The sequence below is a fragment of the Pristiophorus japonicus genome, chromosome 1, assembly GCF_044704955.1.
Source record: "Pristiophorus japonicus isolate sPriJap1 chromosome 1, sPriJap1.hap1, whole genome shotgun sequence".
NCBI lineage: Eukaryota > Metazoa > Chordata > Chondrichthyes > Pristiophoridae > Pristiophorus > Pristiophorus japonicus.
This window is the reverse complement of record NC_091977.1, coordinates 347,691,656-347,709,135: the sequence shown is the minus strand read 5'-3', so window position 1 is coordinate 347,709,135 and position 17,480 is coordinate 347,691,656. Positions and strand designations below refer to the sequence as shown.

General features: G+C 40.6%; 1 protein-coding gene and 1 long non-coding RNA gene across 6 annotated transcripts in view; one reads left to right on the top strand and one right to left on the bottom strand.

The window, feature by feature from the left end:
• LOC139273396 (ras-related protein Ral-A) overlaps nt 1-11,821 on the top strand; it is a 75,078-nt gene extending 63,257 nt beyond the window's left edge. For all 5 annotated transcript variants that reach the window (XM_070890276.1, XM_070890284.1, XM_070890267.1 and 2 more), the window contains 3 exons: nt 3,636-3,844; nt 7,234-7,408; nt 8,745-11,821. In XM_070890276.1, coding sequence (XP_070746377.1) covers nt 3,636-3,844; nt 7,234-7,408; nt 8,745-8,867 — 507 coding nt within the window. In that variant the 3' untranslated portion in view covers nt 8,868-11,821. The remainder of the gene's footprint in view (nt 1-3,635; nt 3,845-7,233; nt 7,409-8,744) is intronic.
• Nucleotides 1-17,480, bottom strand: part of LOC139273417 (uncharacterized) — a 54,824-nt gene that overhangs the window by 11,276 nt on the left and 26,068 nt on the right. The window contains exon 2 of the long non-coding RNA XR_011595100.1: nt 5,479-5,618. This is a non-coding gene — a long non-coding RNA (uncharacterized lncRNA). The remainder of the gene's footprint in view (nt 1-5,478; nt 5,619-17,480) is intronic.

Here is a 17,480-nt window from a genome sequence, read left to right as displayed (position 1 = left end):
GTGGAGAGTAAGCAGTTAATGTTTCGGGTCGATGACCCTTCGTCAGGACCCCTCACCACTGCTTTCTGACCTACATTGGCTCCCAGTTAAACGACGTCTCGATTTTAAAAATTCTTATCCTTGTTTACAAATCACTCCAAGGACTTGCCCCTCCCTATCTCTGTAATCTTTTTCAGCCTCACAATCCCACAAGATGTCTGCGCTCCTTAAATTCTGTCCTCTTGAACATCCCTCCTTATAACTGCTCAACCATCGGTGGACATGCCTTCAGCTGCTTGGGCCTTAAGCTCTGGAACTCCCTCCCTAAACCTCTATGCCCCTCTCCCTCTCCTTCTTTAAGACACTCGTTAAAACCTGCCTCTTTAAACAAGCTTTTGATCATCTGCCTTAATTTCTTTTGTGGCTCGGTGTTAAATTTATTTTTGTCTGTAACACTGTTGTAAAGCGCCTTGGGAAGTTTTACAATGTTTAAGGCGCTATACAAGTGAAAATTATCGTGCTCTTTACTATCACAACACCTTTCTTTTGGGCTGCCCATTACATCACACCAACGGTGACATTACTGCCACGCATCTCCCTATATTCCTTGCACTGTGCACCCTCCGACATCTCCGAAGTCCACAGCACTGAGGTCATTTATAACCACTTGCTGATATTTTTTTTTTCATTTTCTCTTCTTTCCTTGCCTCTTCCCTCTTTCCAACCACAACTGCTCAATCAACATCCTCTATCCCTGGAAGAAGGCACTGCTTTCCTCCCCCTCCATGTGAATTTCTGCTGTACCTCCTTGGACTTCTTGACATTTGGCTTCACTCAACCTTGCCCAGCATATAATCCATACCACTGATGAACATCCGCTCAAGTGGGGTTGTTTGCTGATGACTGCAGCGTTCACTTCCATTCGCAACTCCTCAATGAAACGGTCCACGCCCGCATGCAGCAAGACCCGGACAACATTCAGGCTTTGGCTGATAAGTGGCAAATAATGTCTGCACCACACAAGTGCCAGGCAATGACCATCTACAAAAGTGTAGCCACCTCCCCATGACATTCAACAGCAATACCATTGCAAAATCCCCCACCATTAACATCCTGGGGATCCCCATTGACCAGAAACTTAACTGGACCAGCCACGTGTACCATCTACAAGATGCACTGCAGAAACTCGCCATAGCTTCTACAACAACATCTCCCAAACCCACGACTTCTACCATCCAGAAGGACAATGGTTGCAAGCACATGGGAACATCAGCACCTTCAAGCTTCCCTCCAAGTCACACACCACCCTGACTTGGAAATACATTGCCGTTCCTTCATTGTCACTGGGGCAAAATCTTGAAACTCCCTACCTAACAGCATTGTGGGAGTACATTCACCACACTGCCTGCAGCGGTTCAAGGCTGGGCTCACCACCACATTCTCAAGGACAATTGGGGATGGGCAATAAATGTTGGCCTTGCCAGTAATGCCCACATCCAGTGAATTAATTTTTTTTATCTTGCTATCACAAGGTCTTGCTGTGTCCCTAAAATATACTGAGGCAATGTTTAACCACTTCTGGCATCCATATTTTTTTTCACCCCCAATCCTCTGTCCCTGGGATAGAAGCTACCTCCTAACTTCCTCTCCAGCTCGCTGCCCACTATCTGCCGGAATGTCACAGCCGCAATCAACTTAATTAACAACTAACTCCCTTGTTTCTGTTTCACATTTGTGCCCACAAGATTCTTAATGGTCTGCCATTCCTGCTCAATTACGACCCACCTTCATGTCCTCAAATCTGGCTCAATCATCTGAATATGTACTGCCTTCCCCATTTACAGCCAAAATCATCCTGTTGCTCCTGGAAAGCAGTGGAAATTTCAAGTACTTTTTTTTTTTCTCTGCTACCAACTGCCTTTGAGCCTCCAACTCTGTACCCTCCATCCTTTCATCTCATGCCAACTGCAAGGTGAGGTGATCTGGTTGGCTTCCGCAGCCGCCTCCTGCTCCTCTTCCTTCCTGGTCACCCTAGATCACCACCATCACTGTTGCAACCCTACAATACTTAGTTTCTTCCTTATCTCCACTCCAACTATCATGAGAATGCTCCTCCTGTTGTTTCCTTATCCCTCTCCAGACTCTGCTTCTGACCTGACCAGCTCTCCTCAGCCCAGTGTTAGTCAACCTAGTATAAATTATAAACCCAGAAAATGCTGGAAATCTCAGTGGGTCAGGCAGCATCTGTGGAGAGAAAGAATTAACATTCAGGTCAATGATTCTTCGCCAGAATAGTATAAATTATAACCTTGCATCGAGTGCACATCAGTCATTGGTCAGGCATATCACATGCTAAATAATCTTAAGAGAAAGAAAATATGGTTTGAAACTTACACACAATATACTGATCTCTAATGCACCTTAGCTACAATATTTCTATTTATTTGTCATTGACTATTATGTTCAATCATTTTACAGCCAGTTGAGCAATCCGATCTGTTTGTATAACCGACATTGAGGTATGGATTGACTTCTGTAAATAGGGAGAGTTGGGCATCTTAATGACTTCTGGCTCTGTTTGCAGACATAATTTTCTTTTGAAACTTTATATTTCTGTTTTGTAAACTGTACTGCAAGTGTTGTTTTTTTAAGTATGACTGTCTGTTGGAAGTGTTTCCAAAACAGGTTTCAATATTTTCTGGTTTGTGATCTAATTTTGTATAGTTTGAGCTGCAGGTAGCCAAGAGCATCACTGAACAGCTTGTTTAGAAAAGGTTTCAGATATGGAAAACATTTGAATTGTGATATCCAAGTTTATAAAAATGCAGTTACATACACATCCACACTCCAGTGTTCATATGACACTATCCTGAGCAAATGGATTTTTCCCCTTTTTATATAAACAGCTGATTTCTGTTCCATTTCATGCTGATCTGCAATTGAACTGCGTTTGGTGCTTGACTGGTTTCAAAAGCCACCTTATCTTTTTCTGTCTCACTCCCTGTCTGCCTGGTGGGCTCGAGACCAAATCTGGACTAAAAAGCTGACCTGTTCATAAAGGTGGTCAAATATACAGTGGAATTTTTTTCTGGAAAAGGTGCAGTGATTCATTTCAGCCACTAGTTAGCAGGCTGTCTGCCACTCTTGAGCTGGTTGCTCAGCAATGCAATAGGCTGGGTTGCCCTACCTTCCCACTTGACTGGCAGTTGTGGTTTTTCCCTGTGCAAGCTGAATTAGTGAACTTCCTGAATTTAAAAACGCACGTGTTAAATTCTTATCGTGCAGTGTAGCCTCAGTGCAAGGTCCTGCAATCTGGTTTTTAAAGTCAGTTTTTCTTGTGGCCTTGTTTATTTCCCTTAACCATGTTTTCTTCATTTTTAAATGAGATTTTTTCCCTTTTTTTAATTGTTTGAAAAATCCATTCTTTTGAAGCTATTGTCTTCTCATACATATTTAGATTCTTTTGCTTCAAAGATTTTGGCGTGACATTTGCAGGCAAATGTATAGTTAGCCTTAACTGTTTTTAAATTCAATCTAAAATGCTTGTCTGTGAAGCTTGGGGGGGGGGGGGGGGAAAAGAAGCAACGGAAACAAAACTACTAGCAAATTAAGTATACAGACCAGGAAACTTGTTCAAATGGTGGCTTTCTTTCCAGTTTGTTGAGGATTATGAGCCTACAAAAGCAGACAGTTACCGGAAGAAAGTGGTGCTGGATGGTGAGGAAGTCCAGATAGACATCCTGGATACCGCGGGCCAAGAAGATTACGCTGCTATCAGGGATAATTATTTTCGCAGTGGAGAAGGCTTCCTCTGCGTATTCTCCATCACTGAACAAGAATCTTTTGCAGCTACAGCTGACTTCAGGTGAAATTTTAAAACCACTGTCAGAATGAATGTGTTGCATTACTAGTGCTGTTGTGCTTGGTGTTTTTTTTTTACTTCATTCTATGATTGTGACCACAAGCTAGCAAGGGAGTAACTTAATACAAGGAAAATAATTAAAATTTTTAAACTTCAGGTGAATTGCAAGAGTTGATTCTTCAAACAAGTACATTATAATCCACATTTCTATTTTTTCCCTCTGCACATAGCAGTTTGCACTTGGAGATTAATACCTCCATTTATCAAAGATGCCAATATTGTATAATTTATGTTAACACACAGTAGTATGTTAACTATGATCTTGATGCTTGGAAAGGGCTTCTTGCTCTAACTTCTGTATTCCCAACATAAGTTTTTTGGACATTTCGCCTGTGCCTCAGCTTATCTGCTGCCAAAACCCTCATCCATGCTTTTGTTGCCTCCTAGATCGATGTTGCTGCTAATTTTTTGGGGGGAGCGCGGCCCCTTTTACGGGCTCCACAGTCCATTCAATTTCCGCAATTGCGTGGTTTCTCCGTTTAAAAGCTGCTGAGTGGCCTATGTGGGATCCCCAGACCGCTGCGCAGCTTAACGGGCACATTGCTTGGTTATTCCAAAGCACTTCTGGCTGGCCTCCCTAGTTCTACTCCCAAAAAACTTGGTCATCCAAAGCGCTGCCGCCCGTGTCGTGACTCACACCAAGTCCCGCTCCCCCATCTCCCCGGTGCTCGCTGGCCTTCACTGTCTCCCAGTCCAACAGCGCCTCAATTTTAAAATCATTATCCTTGTTTTCAAATCCCTCTTGGCCTCGCCCCTCACTATCTCTCTAACCACCTTTAGCCCTACAAGCTTGCAAGATCTCTGCGCTCTTCCAATTCCGATCTCTTGCGCGTACCCGATTTTAATCGCTTCACCGTTGGCAACTTTGCTTTCAGCTGCCTTGGCCCCAAGCTCTGGAATTTCCTCCCTAAATCTCTCCATCACTCTACCACACTCGTTCAAGATGCTCCTAAAAAATCTACCATTTTGACCAAGTATTTGGTCATATGTCCTGATATCTCCTTTTGTGGCTCGGTGTCAAAATATTTTTATTGATATTGTTCTTGTTTCTGTGTCTTGGGACATTTTGCTGTGTTAAATTAATTATATAAATACAAGTTGTTGTGTTCCAAGTAGATAGTTGATTTGACTCTAATCATTATGGCTTCAGTTCTGTATAATTTGTCCTCAGGCTGTACTTGGGAACAAAGCCATCTAATGTATTTAATATATATTTGAATTGCTTCCAGCCCTTTTCTGACAATCGGTCACCTGCATTCATGTTATTTTGTAGGTGGATAGGGCAGTGAAGTTTATAGACCTCCATACCTAATGTCAGTACAGCTTCTTGCAAAACACATGGGGAGGTTTAATGTAAAATAGAATTTTACTTAAAACTTCACTGATCCTATTGTACACCAATTCAAATGGATTGGAAGTTTTTTGTGATTAAATATACAAATTTACTGCAATGACATGACTTCATTAGTTTACAGAATTAAAAAAAAATACATTGCAGCATTCAGCCCATCATGCCTGTGCTAACTCCTCAACTGGATCTATTCTAATCCCAATTCTTGTGCTAGCCCACTACTCACCAGATGCTGTAGCTTTATTTTGATAGCATTCGATAGTAGATGCATTTATGCAAGTGATGCTTGAGTAGGTCCAGGTTTAAATAATAGATCCTGTTTGCAGCTAACAGTCAGTTTTGCGTAGTGAGGCTTCAGCTTCACAGCTGTGTTTAGAGAAAAAAAAATCAGTACGTGAAAATGTCTCGTCTCTTCACCTTGAGTGTAGTGGTTGTATTTTGTGACTCTGGCCCCAAGTTTCCACATGATTTGCTCCTGATTTTTAGGAGCAACTGGTGGAGAACGGAATATCTTAGAAATCGGAATTCTCCACATTTAAGTTTTCTGCAGTTCTAGTCAGGTAGAACAGTTTCACTTTTGAACAGAATTTTTTTTCAAAAGGGGGCGTGTCCGGCCACTGACGCCTGATTTGAAAGTTTCCACAGTGAAAACGTACTCCAAACTAACTTAGAATGGAGCAAGTGAAGATTTTTGTAGGCTTGAAAAAACCTTGTCTACACATTAAAAAAATCAGGCGCAGGTTACAAATTAGGCGTCCGGAACGAGGTGGTGGGTGGGGGGGGGGGGGGGGGGGGGGAAAGTCATTACATTCTACAATAAATCCTTAGTTATACTTATACAAATATTATACAAATAAATCCAACCTGAATAAAAATTTATAAGCAAAGAAAAGATTAAATAAACCATGTTCCTACCTGTGTGAAAGTGCTTCAGGCAGGCCTTTCAGGCAGCGGTTTGCAGTCGGGACCGACGGCAGGGAGAAGGCTGCAGGAAGCCTCATTACTTGAGGCAGCCATTCCTGACGGCAGGGGTGTGGGGGGGGGGAGGCAGGGAGAAGGCTGCAGGAAGCCTCATTACTTGAGGCAGCCGTTTGCCGTCGGGCCCAACGGACGGCAGGAGGAGGGAGGGAGAAAGCTGCAAGAAGCCTCAGTACTTGAGGCAGCCGTTTACCGTTGGGCCCGACGGACGGCAGGGGGAGAAAGCTGCAAGAAGCCTCAGTGCTGATCATGGAAGGGCAATGTGGTTTTATTAAAAAATGTTAAAAATTGAACAGCTACAAAGAATTTGAATAGTCTCAAACAAGTGCATGTGTCCCGTTTATCACAGTCTATCTTTAATTACAGAATGCACCCCCTCACCCTCGCACACAGAAATATCAAGAAAATTAAAATACAAGCCTTTGCAAGGGTTCAATAAACAAATTTTCACTTTTTCTGCAGCACTTTTTAAAATGGCCGAGTGCCAATGTTTCCTTCAGACTGCGTGAACGCTCCAACGCGCACGCGCAGGGTTGACGGCACACAAAAAACTCATTTAAATTGTACCCGCCCCCTCCTACTTACAAAATTGGCGCGAGTGGTAGGCTCCGCCCCCTGGGCGCCGCGCCAAGCAGACATCGAGTTGCAAAGCGCTCTAATAGCGTGTTTTTTTTTTCAGGCGCTGTTTTTGGCGCGAAAAACGGGCGCCCAGCTCGGAGGGGCGCCTGTTTTGCCGCGTGTGGAAACTTGGGGCCTATATTACTAGGGTGCTTTCATGGGCCACAAGTTTAAGCACAACTTCAAGATAATGAACAAACTCTTGAGTACAGTATTACCCATCAAGGTGACATGCTAGACAGTGCACTTATCGCACATTTTCAGCATGAATTATTTGGTCTGGTCTGTTTTATATGTGTATGCTTAAGTTACAAAGAAAATGTGCTTCTGAGGATTAATGTAGAGCAGAATTTTAAAGACTGAATTTGGGATTTTCCTTCGCCAGGGAGCAGATTCTCCGGGTAAAGGAGGACGAGAATGTTCCCTTCTTGCTGGTTGGTAATAAATCAGATTTGGAGGACAAACGACAAGTATCGGTGGATGAGGCAAAGAGCAGAGCTGAACAGTGGAGTGTGAATTACGTAGAAACATCTGCAAAAACGAGAGCCAATGTTGATAAGGTATGCCCATCTCTGGTTAAATGTAGTACGATGATGGGCAGCTGGCTGCATAAATTTGGAATGCACATCCTTTCAAATTTAAGTCGGAGATTATTATTGATGGCTTTTTCCTTTTGAAACTATTAACTAAAATCCTTTTTGTGATAAATTTTCTGCATAGACTATTTGTGATTTTGAGACATTCCTATGTGAATAAGATAGTCATTGGATTGTGATGAAATTCTTGTCCAAAGTAATGTGCCAAACCAAAATAAATGGGTACAGGATGGGACTTTTCAAAATTAGATATAAACAGATATGCTATTCCTATTGACTGAATAAGTTCATTTTTTGGATTTGAAGACTTCGCCTAGTGTAGTTGTGTGGGTTTTTTTGGCTGAAGAGAGGAGAGAAATCGTAATGTTGACTGAGGCTGTTGAATGGATATAGGACATTTTTTTGCCATTGAGACATCCTATGCACTGCTGGAGGAGGTCTTTACTGGCACCAAATGCTGGGGAAATTTACAAAAGAACAAGAGTAAATACGTTGTTCTGCAGCTCACACATGGAATTTTAGTGGCCTCATACCTTGAGTTCCTGGATGCATTGATGATCATTTTGCTGCCCACACTGATTTGCATACAGCTTGCCTGACCTTGCAATTCTTCTCTCCTGCCCCTCCCACGCAAAGAAAAATAGCCACTTCTACACCTGCATCTCCATTTGAAATGTGAAAAATAATTTTATATGCTAACAATGCTGGTTGCTTTACCTGTCTTTGGCATTAATGATTTTTTTTTTTAAAAAGGCATCTGATCCTAGAGACAGCCAAGAGCTATTTTTAAAAATGTATTCATTTATGGGATGTGGGTGTCACTGGCAAGACCAGCATTTATTGCCCATCCCTATAATTTATGTAACGTTTGTAAACTTACATTTTTTTTAGTATAGGGTATTCCCTTCCTATGACTTGTTCTAAGTTTCTCCTGTGCCATTCTTTACTAAGTTGCTTAGACATCTGAAGAAGCTGAAATCTGAATTTTCCACCTGAGGAATCATGGATGTGCCTTCCCTGGCACATGCCCACTATACTGTCCAAATATGTGCTTTGCATCTTAGCAAGCAAAAGTGTTGTGGACACTACCATACTGTTTGAGCTATAAATCTTCCTGGAATGTGTGTCATGTACTGCACTGTCAAAGATGATTTCTACTTGAGTAGTGCATGCCTCCCCCTCAAATTTCCCTATTTAATGCAACCTTTATCGTTTCAAGAATCACACTTTAATGTATTGTGTGTTGACTTCTGCATGCAATGTATAGTCCTCTTATACCGTACTTTTTCTTTCCATGAAGGTTTTTTTTGACTTGATGAGGGAAATACGTGCAAGAAAAATGGAAGATAGTAAAGAGAAGAATGGAAAGAAGAAAAGGAAAAGCATAGCTAAAAGGATCCGGGAAAGATGTTGCATTTTATAAACTCTGCAGACTAAACCATTCTAGAAGTCTAAACATACTAAGTATCTCATTTCATTTGCTGTTCCTTCAGAGTGATTGAAGGTACACTAATGTCTTGCATATTCAGGTTTCAGAAAGCATGAATTGGAGCCAACTTTAGGACACAATTGATCAGGAGGTTTAATGTCAATCCAAAGCACTTCTTTTTGTGAGATGTCAATTGGTATCTGGGCTTCAGGTTCATTTGTTTTTACAAAATACCATTGGAAAGATTTTTTTGGGTGGGTCTTGTCTAGAGATGGTTAATCAGTTCAGTCATTTAAATTACAAAATGAAAAGCGGTGACTCACTTCTCTCAAGACAAAGCACTTTGTTGAATCACATTCTGAGTCCGAACTATCTGCATTTGTAGATTCTATACAATGTTTTTTATTTCCTCTGGTACAACTAGACTTAAGTGCTGCTATTTGGGAGAGAATAGTTGGTGTTTAGCGGAACTTGATCATGCCAGATCTGTTTATTCGCTGTTATTTTTTTTAAAGTCGACCTGTAAATCAATTGATAACGCAGATTTTTCACCATTGAATTTTCTAACCAAAAACACTTGCTCTTAACAATTGCGTTCATCAAGAATTCACTTAAGCTGTTGCAAGCTGAGACAAAGCTTAGTGAAGCTTTTTAACCACTATTCACCAAGTATTAAGCAGAGTAACCTGTAAAACAGTAAAGTCATTTTTTTCTAAAGTTTAGTTGGTTTATTGGGGGCTCCACTTTGGACATTTGGCATTTGTTTTGCCTTTTATGGATGTGCTAGTAATCCATTGAGGCTATTAATTTGGAGTTATGGGTTTCTAATCGTTTAGAAGACACAATGATGCTTTCGTTAGTGCACAGCAGCCTTTTTTCCGTCCCAATATCTCACTTTGACACTTAGTACCATTGAAATGAATAGGAAAAATCTGCACGTTATCTTTGTTTCCTTTTACAGTATTCTACGGCAATTCCAAACATGAGTTGCCAGTAGGAGTGAAAGGTCGTGGGGCATTTAAATCATTGAGCCTAAAATTCCTCAATGACAAGGGATATTACTCCTTTACCCATTGTAATTAATGACCTAACAAAATAACAGGAACGCATCTGTTGAAGTGTGTGGTTTTGTTAGCGGGTTAATTGGAGAAAAACTGGCATTCTCGTGTTTTTCTTGAGAAATTTCACTTGTATGACTAAGCATTGGGTTACTAAAGCAGTAGTCAATGTTTTTGTTTTGCTGTTAGCAAATTGAAGACTTGACTTTTAGTTATTGAGCGCCCTAGAATTTAATAGACCTGTTTTGGTATTGAGAGAGATGATGAGAAACTTGATGTTACAAATGCCTGGGCTTAAATTATGGTCTCTAATTTTTAAACTGCAAATAGAGTTGTACATTATATCTGCACTAGTGAATTGATTTAGTTTTCTCCTTTAGTCACCAATGGGAATTGATCATACCAGAGTTTGATTTCATTGAGCTCCTTGCTATATATGGCTTCATGAGAAGCTTGCACCTGCTGTGACAACCCATACAAGTTAGACTCTGGGGTAACCTAACCCACCCAGTGGGAAACTGACTGGATCGGGTGCAATGTTAATTTTACACCCCGCCTAATTGAGGTCATTTGGAGAGTAATATTGGGCGGGGTGTAAAGCCGGCGTTCCATCTGATCCCAGCGAGTTGGGTTCAAATGAATCTGTGTATAGTAATGAGAAAACTGAAGGTGTGCTCGCAACATGGGAATCCTGTCATTTATAAGTTGAGATGAACATGAGTTACTTAGATGTAACTGGTTTGATTATGTCTGTACTAAGTTAGGGACAAACTGGGACTCTGTTAATGTTTTCTGTTATCTAACTTGCTAGAATTGCATGCATGTGGATTTCACTGTACTTGTCATATCAAAGTAATTTTAAGTGACATTTTGAGGCAGATTCTGACTTTTCAAATGAGTTACTAATGCGCAATAGCAGATACACACGCATATAATCAAGCTGGGCTGTACTGTAGAAAAGCAGTGCAAAACATGTAAATAGAAACTTATCTGAATATGCCTTAATTTAAAATCTTTACAGGTTGCATCCATCAGGAGTGTGGCAAATGAATTATGCAGACGATAACTGCTAAAAGAACTTCTTATCCTGTAAAACGTGCCATATTTTTGGGCTAATGGCCTAGAACACAATTCAGTTGTCTTGATATTTGGGGCTACCATCTTCAGAATTTAATTATGCATTTTGGTTCAAATAGCAGTTATACATCTTGTTTTCATGTAAAAAAAAAACGTTTTGTTCGTATTACAGTCCCCAGCCCTGCAGAGAACCTGATGGGGCAAGTGGAAGAATGAAGATTGACATGTTTGGTTCAGAAGCACCCCTGCCCCACCCAGTCCAATCTACTCACTTTCTATTGTCTGAGATTTACTGACACAAGAAATTTGCAGTTAAGATAAGACTGAACAAAACTGCAGTTGAATTCTTTATGATTTCAACCAGGAACGTCAGGACGATTTCATGAAATCTGGTGTGCTGGGAACCTAGAATGTATAGTCCTAAGATATAATTTGTTCTGTCCTTTTTATTTAGATGCATTGTTTGCCTTTTGTCACGTGTTTTAAACTTTTAATGTTGTGTATTTCAAAGTGGGGTTATTTGCACTGTATAGAATTGAGGGATACCATGAAGATTGCTGCAAAATATATAAACCTTGTTTGGACACTCTGGTTTTTACACTTTGTGTAGTGCATAGCTGTGAAATTTGTATGGCAGTGTGAATTGTAAGAAAATGATTCTAACCACTAACATGACTCGCAGTAAATCTGTAGCTTGGGTATTGTGGTGTATGAAGCTGAAAATCACAGTGAAGTGTTCAATGCTGATACCCTTGCCCAAAGAACATTTTAATTGTATGTTGAACCATTAAAAAAATAAACATTTTTACAGCATTTTTGTATTGTAGATTAAACTTCAACTTACTATGCCACAACACTTTTTTTTTTTCCATCCCATCAACAAAATATCTCAATGCTCAAACTTACCACCACAAAATATTCTTTTTTAAAAACTGACCATGGCAGGAATATTAACTTTAAGAAACCAGAGTTCTACTCCTTGTACTGAAATGTATGAAATCAAGATATGTTTCAGCCTTTACAGTGAGGACTGGAGGTGGTGAGTATTCAGAGCATAGAATCTGAAATAAGTAGAAGGATGTAGAGTGCAACAGTCGGCCAAATAATGAATAGGGTTGGATGGTAAGTGGAGGCAGTCACTGTGACTAGGGCCTTGGGATGAGCCATCAATTACTAGATAAAGAAAGGAAGACTTTCATTTATGTAGCAACTTTCACGACTACCAGATGTCCCAAAGTGCTTTACAGTCAATGAAGTACTTTTTGAAGTGTCTTCTTAGACAGTCCCCTGGTGTCTGATGACTTGTTTCCACACTAATGAGTTCTAAGGTAACTAATGAGCCCAATATGGGATCTACAGTCTGTCACAGGTGGGGCAGGTGGTGGTTGAAGGGACAGGCGGTGGGGTGCTTGGTTTGTCGTACGCTGTTTGTGCTTGGCTTCCGTGTGCTCCAGACTAAAACAAAGTGTTCTGTGCGTTCTCGAATACTTCTCCAGGGATTCCCAAGAGTCGGTGGGGATGTTGCATTGTTTTCAAGGCGGCTTTGAGGGTGTCCTTGAAGCATTTTCTCTGCCCTCTTGGGACTCTCTTACTGTCATGGAGCTCCAAGTAGAGTGCTTGTTTCGGGAAACGCAACAGCCAATTTGTGCACAGCAGGTTCTCTCAAACAGCAATGTGATCATGACCAGATAATCTGTTTTAGATGTTAATTGAGGGATAAATATTAGCTAGGACGCTGAGGATAACTCTTGCTCTTCAAAATAGTGCCGTAGGATCGTTTACATCCACCCGAGAGTAGTCAGAGCCTCAGTTTAATGTCTCATCTGAAAGACTGCACTTCCAACAGTGCAGCACTGGAGTGTCGGCCTAGATTTTTGTGCTCGAGTCTCAAGTGGGATTTGAACCCACAACCTTCTAACTCGGGTGAGAGTCCTATCAACTGAGCCACAGCTGACACAATGATTTGAGAGAAAACCCGATAACTGCACATAGCTTTGGTGGGAGATTTGGTGGTGGCTGACTTTAAAAATACGTAGTGCCAGATGCGATCAAATTGAATGGAATTTGAGGGGTGTAACAGGCAATAGGTCACCAGTAGAATGAACCATGTTGAAAATCATAATGGGAATCATGGATTTGGCCACAACACTTCAAGGTGACCATTTCAGTGAACAGCTTCTGTAACTTAAAAAAAAACACTGCTGTAAGGACAACAGGAATAATTGGAAGGGTAAGAGGAATTGCTTTGGGTATATGAGTAAGCATCCAAGGGAAAAAAAAGATGGACTGGGAGATTAAGGAAATATAGAATGGAAAAGTTCAGACATTGGAAAGCAAACTTTCAGGAAAGAGATCTTGCTGAAGTCCAGAGCAGAGGAACCAACAGATCTGAAGGGGATGAAACTACATTAGCAAAAGTAGAACAACAGAATGGAGCTGTAGTTCTTCACCTGGATTACCAAGATTACAGTTGGAGTGAGACAAAAGGTTATTCACCACAGGAACTTTCAGCCTTGTTGCCCTCTTAATGCAGTTATCTACTTTTGTGCTTTATAGGCAAAATTGAACACCATACTCTGCATTGTAAGGCTACACTGTAAAACTTCAGTATAACTAATGTACTCAACATAGTATTACAAAGTGCTGGTAGAATTTATGTACATGTATTCTGTTTTAACTGCTGAGCCTGCAGAGCTTGTGCTAATGCTTTACAATATCCAATCTGCTCATTGAAAATATGTACCCTTAAAATCATTACATTTAAATATAATGCAGCTGAAGGATGAGTGCATTGAGGATAATCTATGGACTGATTTCTTTCAGGATGTATTGAAAAGTAATGAGAATGGGTTGAACTTTCTAAAATGCTGAGTGAAATACTTGAGATCTCAAAATTGCTCAGGAAGAAAGATTGTCGCAACCATTCAGTTGCAAGCAAAACACGATTTTTTTTGAGTTGCTTATTTTTCAAAACTGATCAATTTAAAAAAAAATGAAATGCTTCATTTTGAAAATATAATTTTATGAAATGTAAAAACTAAGCTAAGGCTGCAGTTATATTTTTTAAAAACAACTTGAGTATGAGAATCTTAAAGCCTTGTGTGGGGGGGAAAATGGATTGGGGAGGCTGTAGCTTTTACATAGAAAAAACCTTAAACTTGGCAGCAAGTTTTGTTTTGGAAAAAGAATCGGGTGTGGGGTGTTTTCCTATGCTAAAGACGTTATATAAATGCAAATTGTTGTACTCCTGGCATCTCCTAAAATGGCCATGATCTGACTCGTTGCCCAAAATGCCCTTCTCAAAGTTGGCATTGAAAAGAGATGGAGAATAAAAATGGAGCATCCTAACAAGCTGCTTATCTGGTACCTGGATACAGGAGCCCAAAATGGAAAGTGAGGTAGGTTTAATTTATTTCACTTAACTGATAACATTTGGGGAACCTCTTGCAAGCATTTCTAGCATCTAATTTTAATAAGTATTGCATTGTTCCCAGAATTTTGATGTCCGTTGTGAGCAAACTACTCCGCATTTAGAAATTCATGAGATAATTTAGACAGGAAGAATCGGGGCTAATGGGTGTTACTTGATTTGGAGAAAGGTTGGAAGCAGTGTACCCCAGGATTCATTGATCTACTTTTGTTATCTCTAAATATATATATATTATATATAGTGTGTGTGCACACGAGTACATAATCTGATTTGGACTTGGGTATAAGGGAGTATGTTGAAATTTGATAACAAAAGTAGGGGATTATCAAATAGGCAAACTGTAAAAGACTCCGACAAGTAGCTGATGCAATTTAATGTAGAAGTGTGAAGAAATGCATCTTGAGCAGAAAAAAAACAAGGGATGAGAGTATATGCTAGAGTGGAAAAACATTTTTGAGAGAGAAACTTGAGAGTTCAAATTCATAATTCCTTGAAAGTGGGAGTTATAAAATAGATCAAGTCATAAGGGCCAATGACATTTTGGGGTTTATAAATGAGGCATAAGAGTAAAGGAATAATAAATTTGTACAAAACATTGGTTAGGCAGAGTTAGACTTGGCAGTTTTGCATGCCCCATTATAGAGAAGACAATGAAGCCATTGAGAGTATACACCATATAGATTCATCAGGGAAAGGACATTTGAGACTGAGACTCTTTCTGCTGGAGCAGAGGGCTGAATTACAAGGGGGTGGAAGTTATGTTAGAGCTGTGCAGAGCTCTGGTTGGGCCCCATCTGGAGTACTGCATTCAGCTCTCGGCACCGCACCTCAGGCACGATATATTGGCCTTGGTGGAGATGCAGGGCAGATTCACCAGAATACCACTGGGGCTAAAAGGGTTAAATTATAAGAGTGCATAGATTAGGCTTGTGTTTCCTGAAATATAAAAGATTGAGGGTTGACCTAACTGAGGTTAAGATGATTAAAAGATTTGATACAGTAGATAAACTATTTCCTCTGAGTATAGAACAAGGGACATGATCTTAAAAGCAGAGTTGGGCCATTCAGGGGTGATGTCAGAAAGCACTTAAAACACGGTATTTGAAATCTGGAACTCTCTACCCCTAAAAACCTGTTGTGGCAGGTAGATGGAGTTAAGATACAGGTCAGCCATGATCTAATTGAATGGCACAAAGTGTGCAAGGGGCTGAATGGACTACTCCTAAACCTATGAGCAGAGGGGACTAATAGAAAAATTATGTTGAGGTTTTTAGAATTACATTTTGATAGAGAATTTAAAAAAAGACAATTTCTGCTGGTGGGGGAGTAAGTGGGTCATTTTTGAAATTGTCATTGAGGAAAGAGTTTGGAGAGGTCAGGATTATTTTAGCCAATTATTTAGCTGAATGTTGCTTCATGTAACTAATGAGTTTCACGTGTGGCAATAATTTCTGAAGTGCATTTAGTATAGGTAACGTCCCACAGTACTTCACGGAGAGTGTGCTGAGCCTAATAAAGAGTTAGAGATGAGAAATAGCCTGATATAAGCCATGTTTTGAAGAATTTTAAAGGTAGGGAAGGAAGTAGAAAGTTGGAAGGGTTTGGGGAGGGACTTTGAGGTAGCTAAAGACCTGTCACTGAAAATGGAAGAGGATGCAGGGAAGAGAAATGGAGATAGTTGCAAAGATAGGGTGGAGCTGTACCACAAAACGAGGATTTTATATTGGCCCTGATTTTGTGGTAATGACTGCAACTCTTGTCATTACCCCTCTGAAACTGACCAAATCTTCAGGAATTGGTGCATACGCAGATAAATGCTGAAATCTTGAAGTTGTGGTCATTACTGCTCTGCCACAAGCTGCACTGTGGAACACCCCATAGCTGGCAATCAGTGAAATCATGAAAAATTAAGCTTTTATGATCTAATTATGATAAACACCCCATTAAAAGTTAAGCTTTGGAATCTGTGTAGCTGGGGATTTAATGGTATACTGACTGCTGAATAATTGTTCTACCCTGAAAAACTAATTTTATATTTGTGGATTGTCAAATTTCTCCATTATGATAGAAAATTACTAGATTTTTAAAATAATATATATATTAAAGTTTGATTTTCAGCTTCCATCTTAACCCCATGCATATGTCCGAATCTTTATTTCTCCATGTTTAAAACGTGAATTGAATCAGTGCTTTTAATTTCCTGATTTGCTGTCTGAGAATTCTTCAATGTGATTGGCTGCTTAGTCTGCTTGATGACATCACTGCTGCACCACACAAGAGATCTCCTTTTGCCAGCACTACAATCAATTCAGCATTGAAAAACCAAGTTTTTGCCACCGAGATCAGGAGATCTTTGTGGGCAGCTTTCTTGGAGGTCAGTGGTGTGCACTGTACACTTCGCCGCTGGCCTCAAATTCTGGGCCATTCTATCCGTTGGGCAATTTGGAGCCAATACAGGTCAGTGAGGATGGGCGATCATGGATTAGGGCTTAGGGAGGGAATGAATGCAGGTATTGAAGATTTGGATCAGTTTGAGGGTGTAGGTCAGGAAGTCGGCAAGAAGAGTGTAGGAAAAGTAGTCTAGAGGTGATCAAGGCAGGGCTAAAATTTTCCGTGCCAGTGGGGGGAAAAAAAAAGCAAGCAATGTTGTGCAGGTGAAAGTAAAGTCTTGGCATTGTCGAACACAATGCTGAGATTGTGTGCAGCTTGGTCTAACCTGAGATACACTAGTGAGGAGGCTGATGTTGATTGCAAAGGTGCTTTGTTTTTGGTGAAGGCTGAAAACTGCTTTCGGTCTTCCTGATCAAATTCTGGCCCATCACAACTGAACAGGCTGCCTCTCTGAATGCATGGGAAGGTTGTGGGGCCAAGAGACAATGATGACTGGTAGAGTAAACCTGTAGGAGCTGACTTATCTACAGATTGTGACTGAGGGTCAGCTTGGAGATTCTGGTGTTTCCTCTTGGGGTGAAATTAATGGTTTGGGTGCATTGAATGCATGCATTGGTAAAGGAGCTTGGTCCCGGGGGCAGAGGGGGCTGC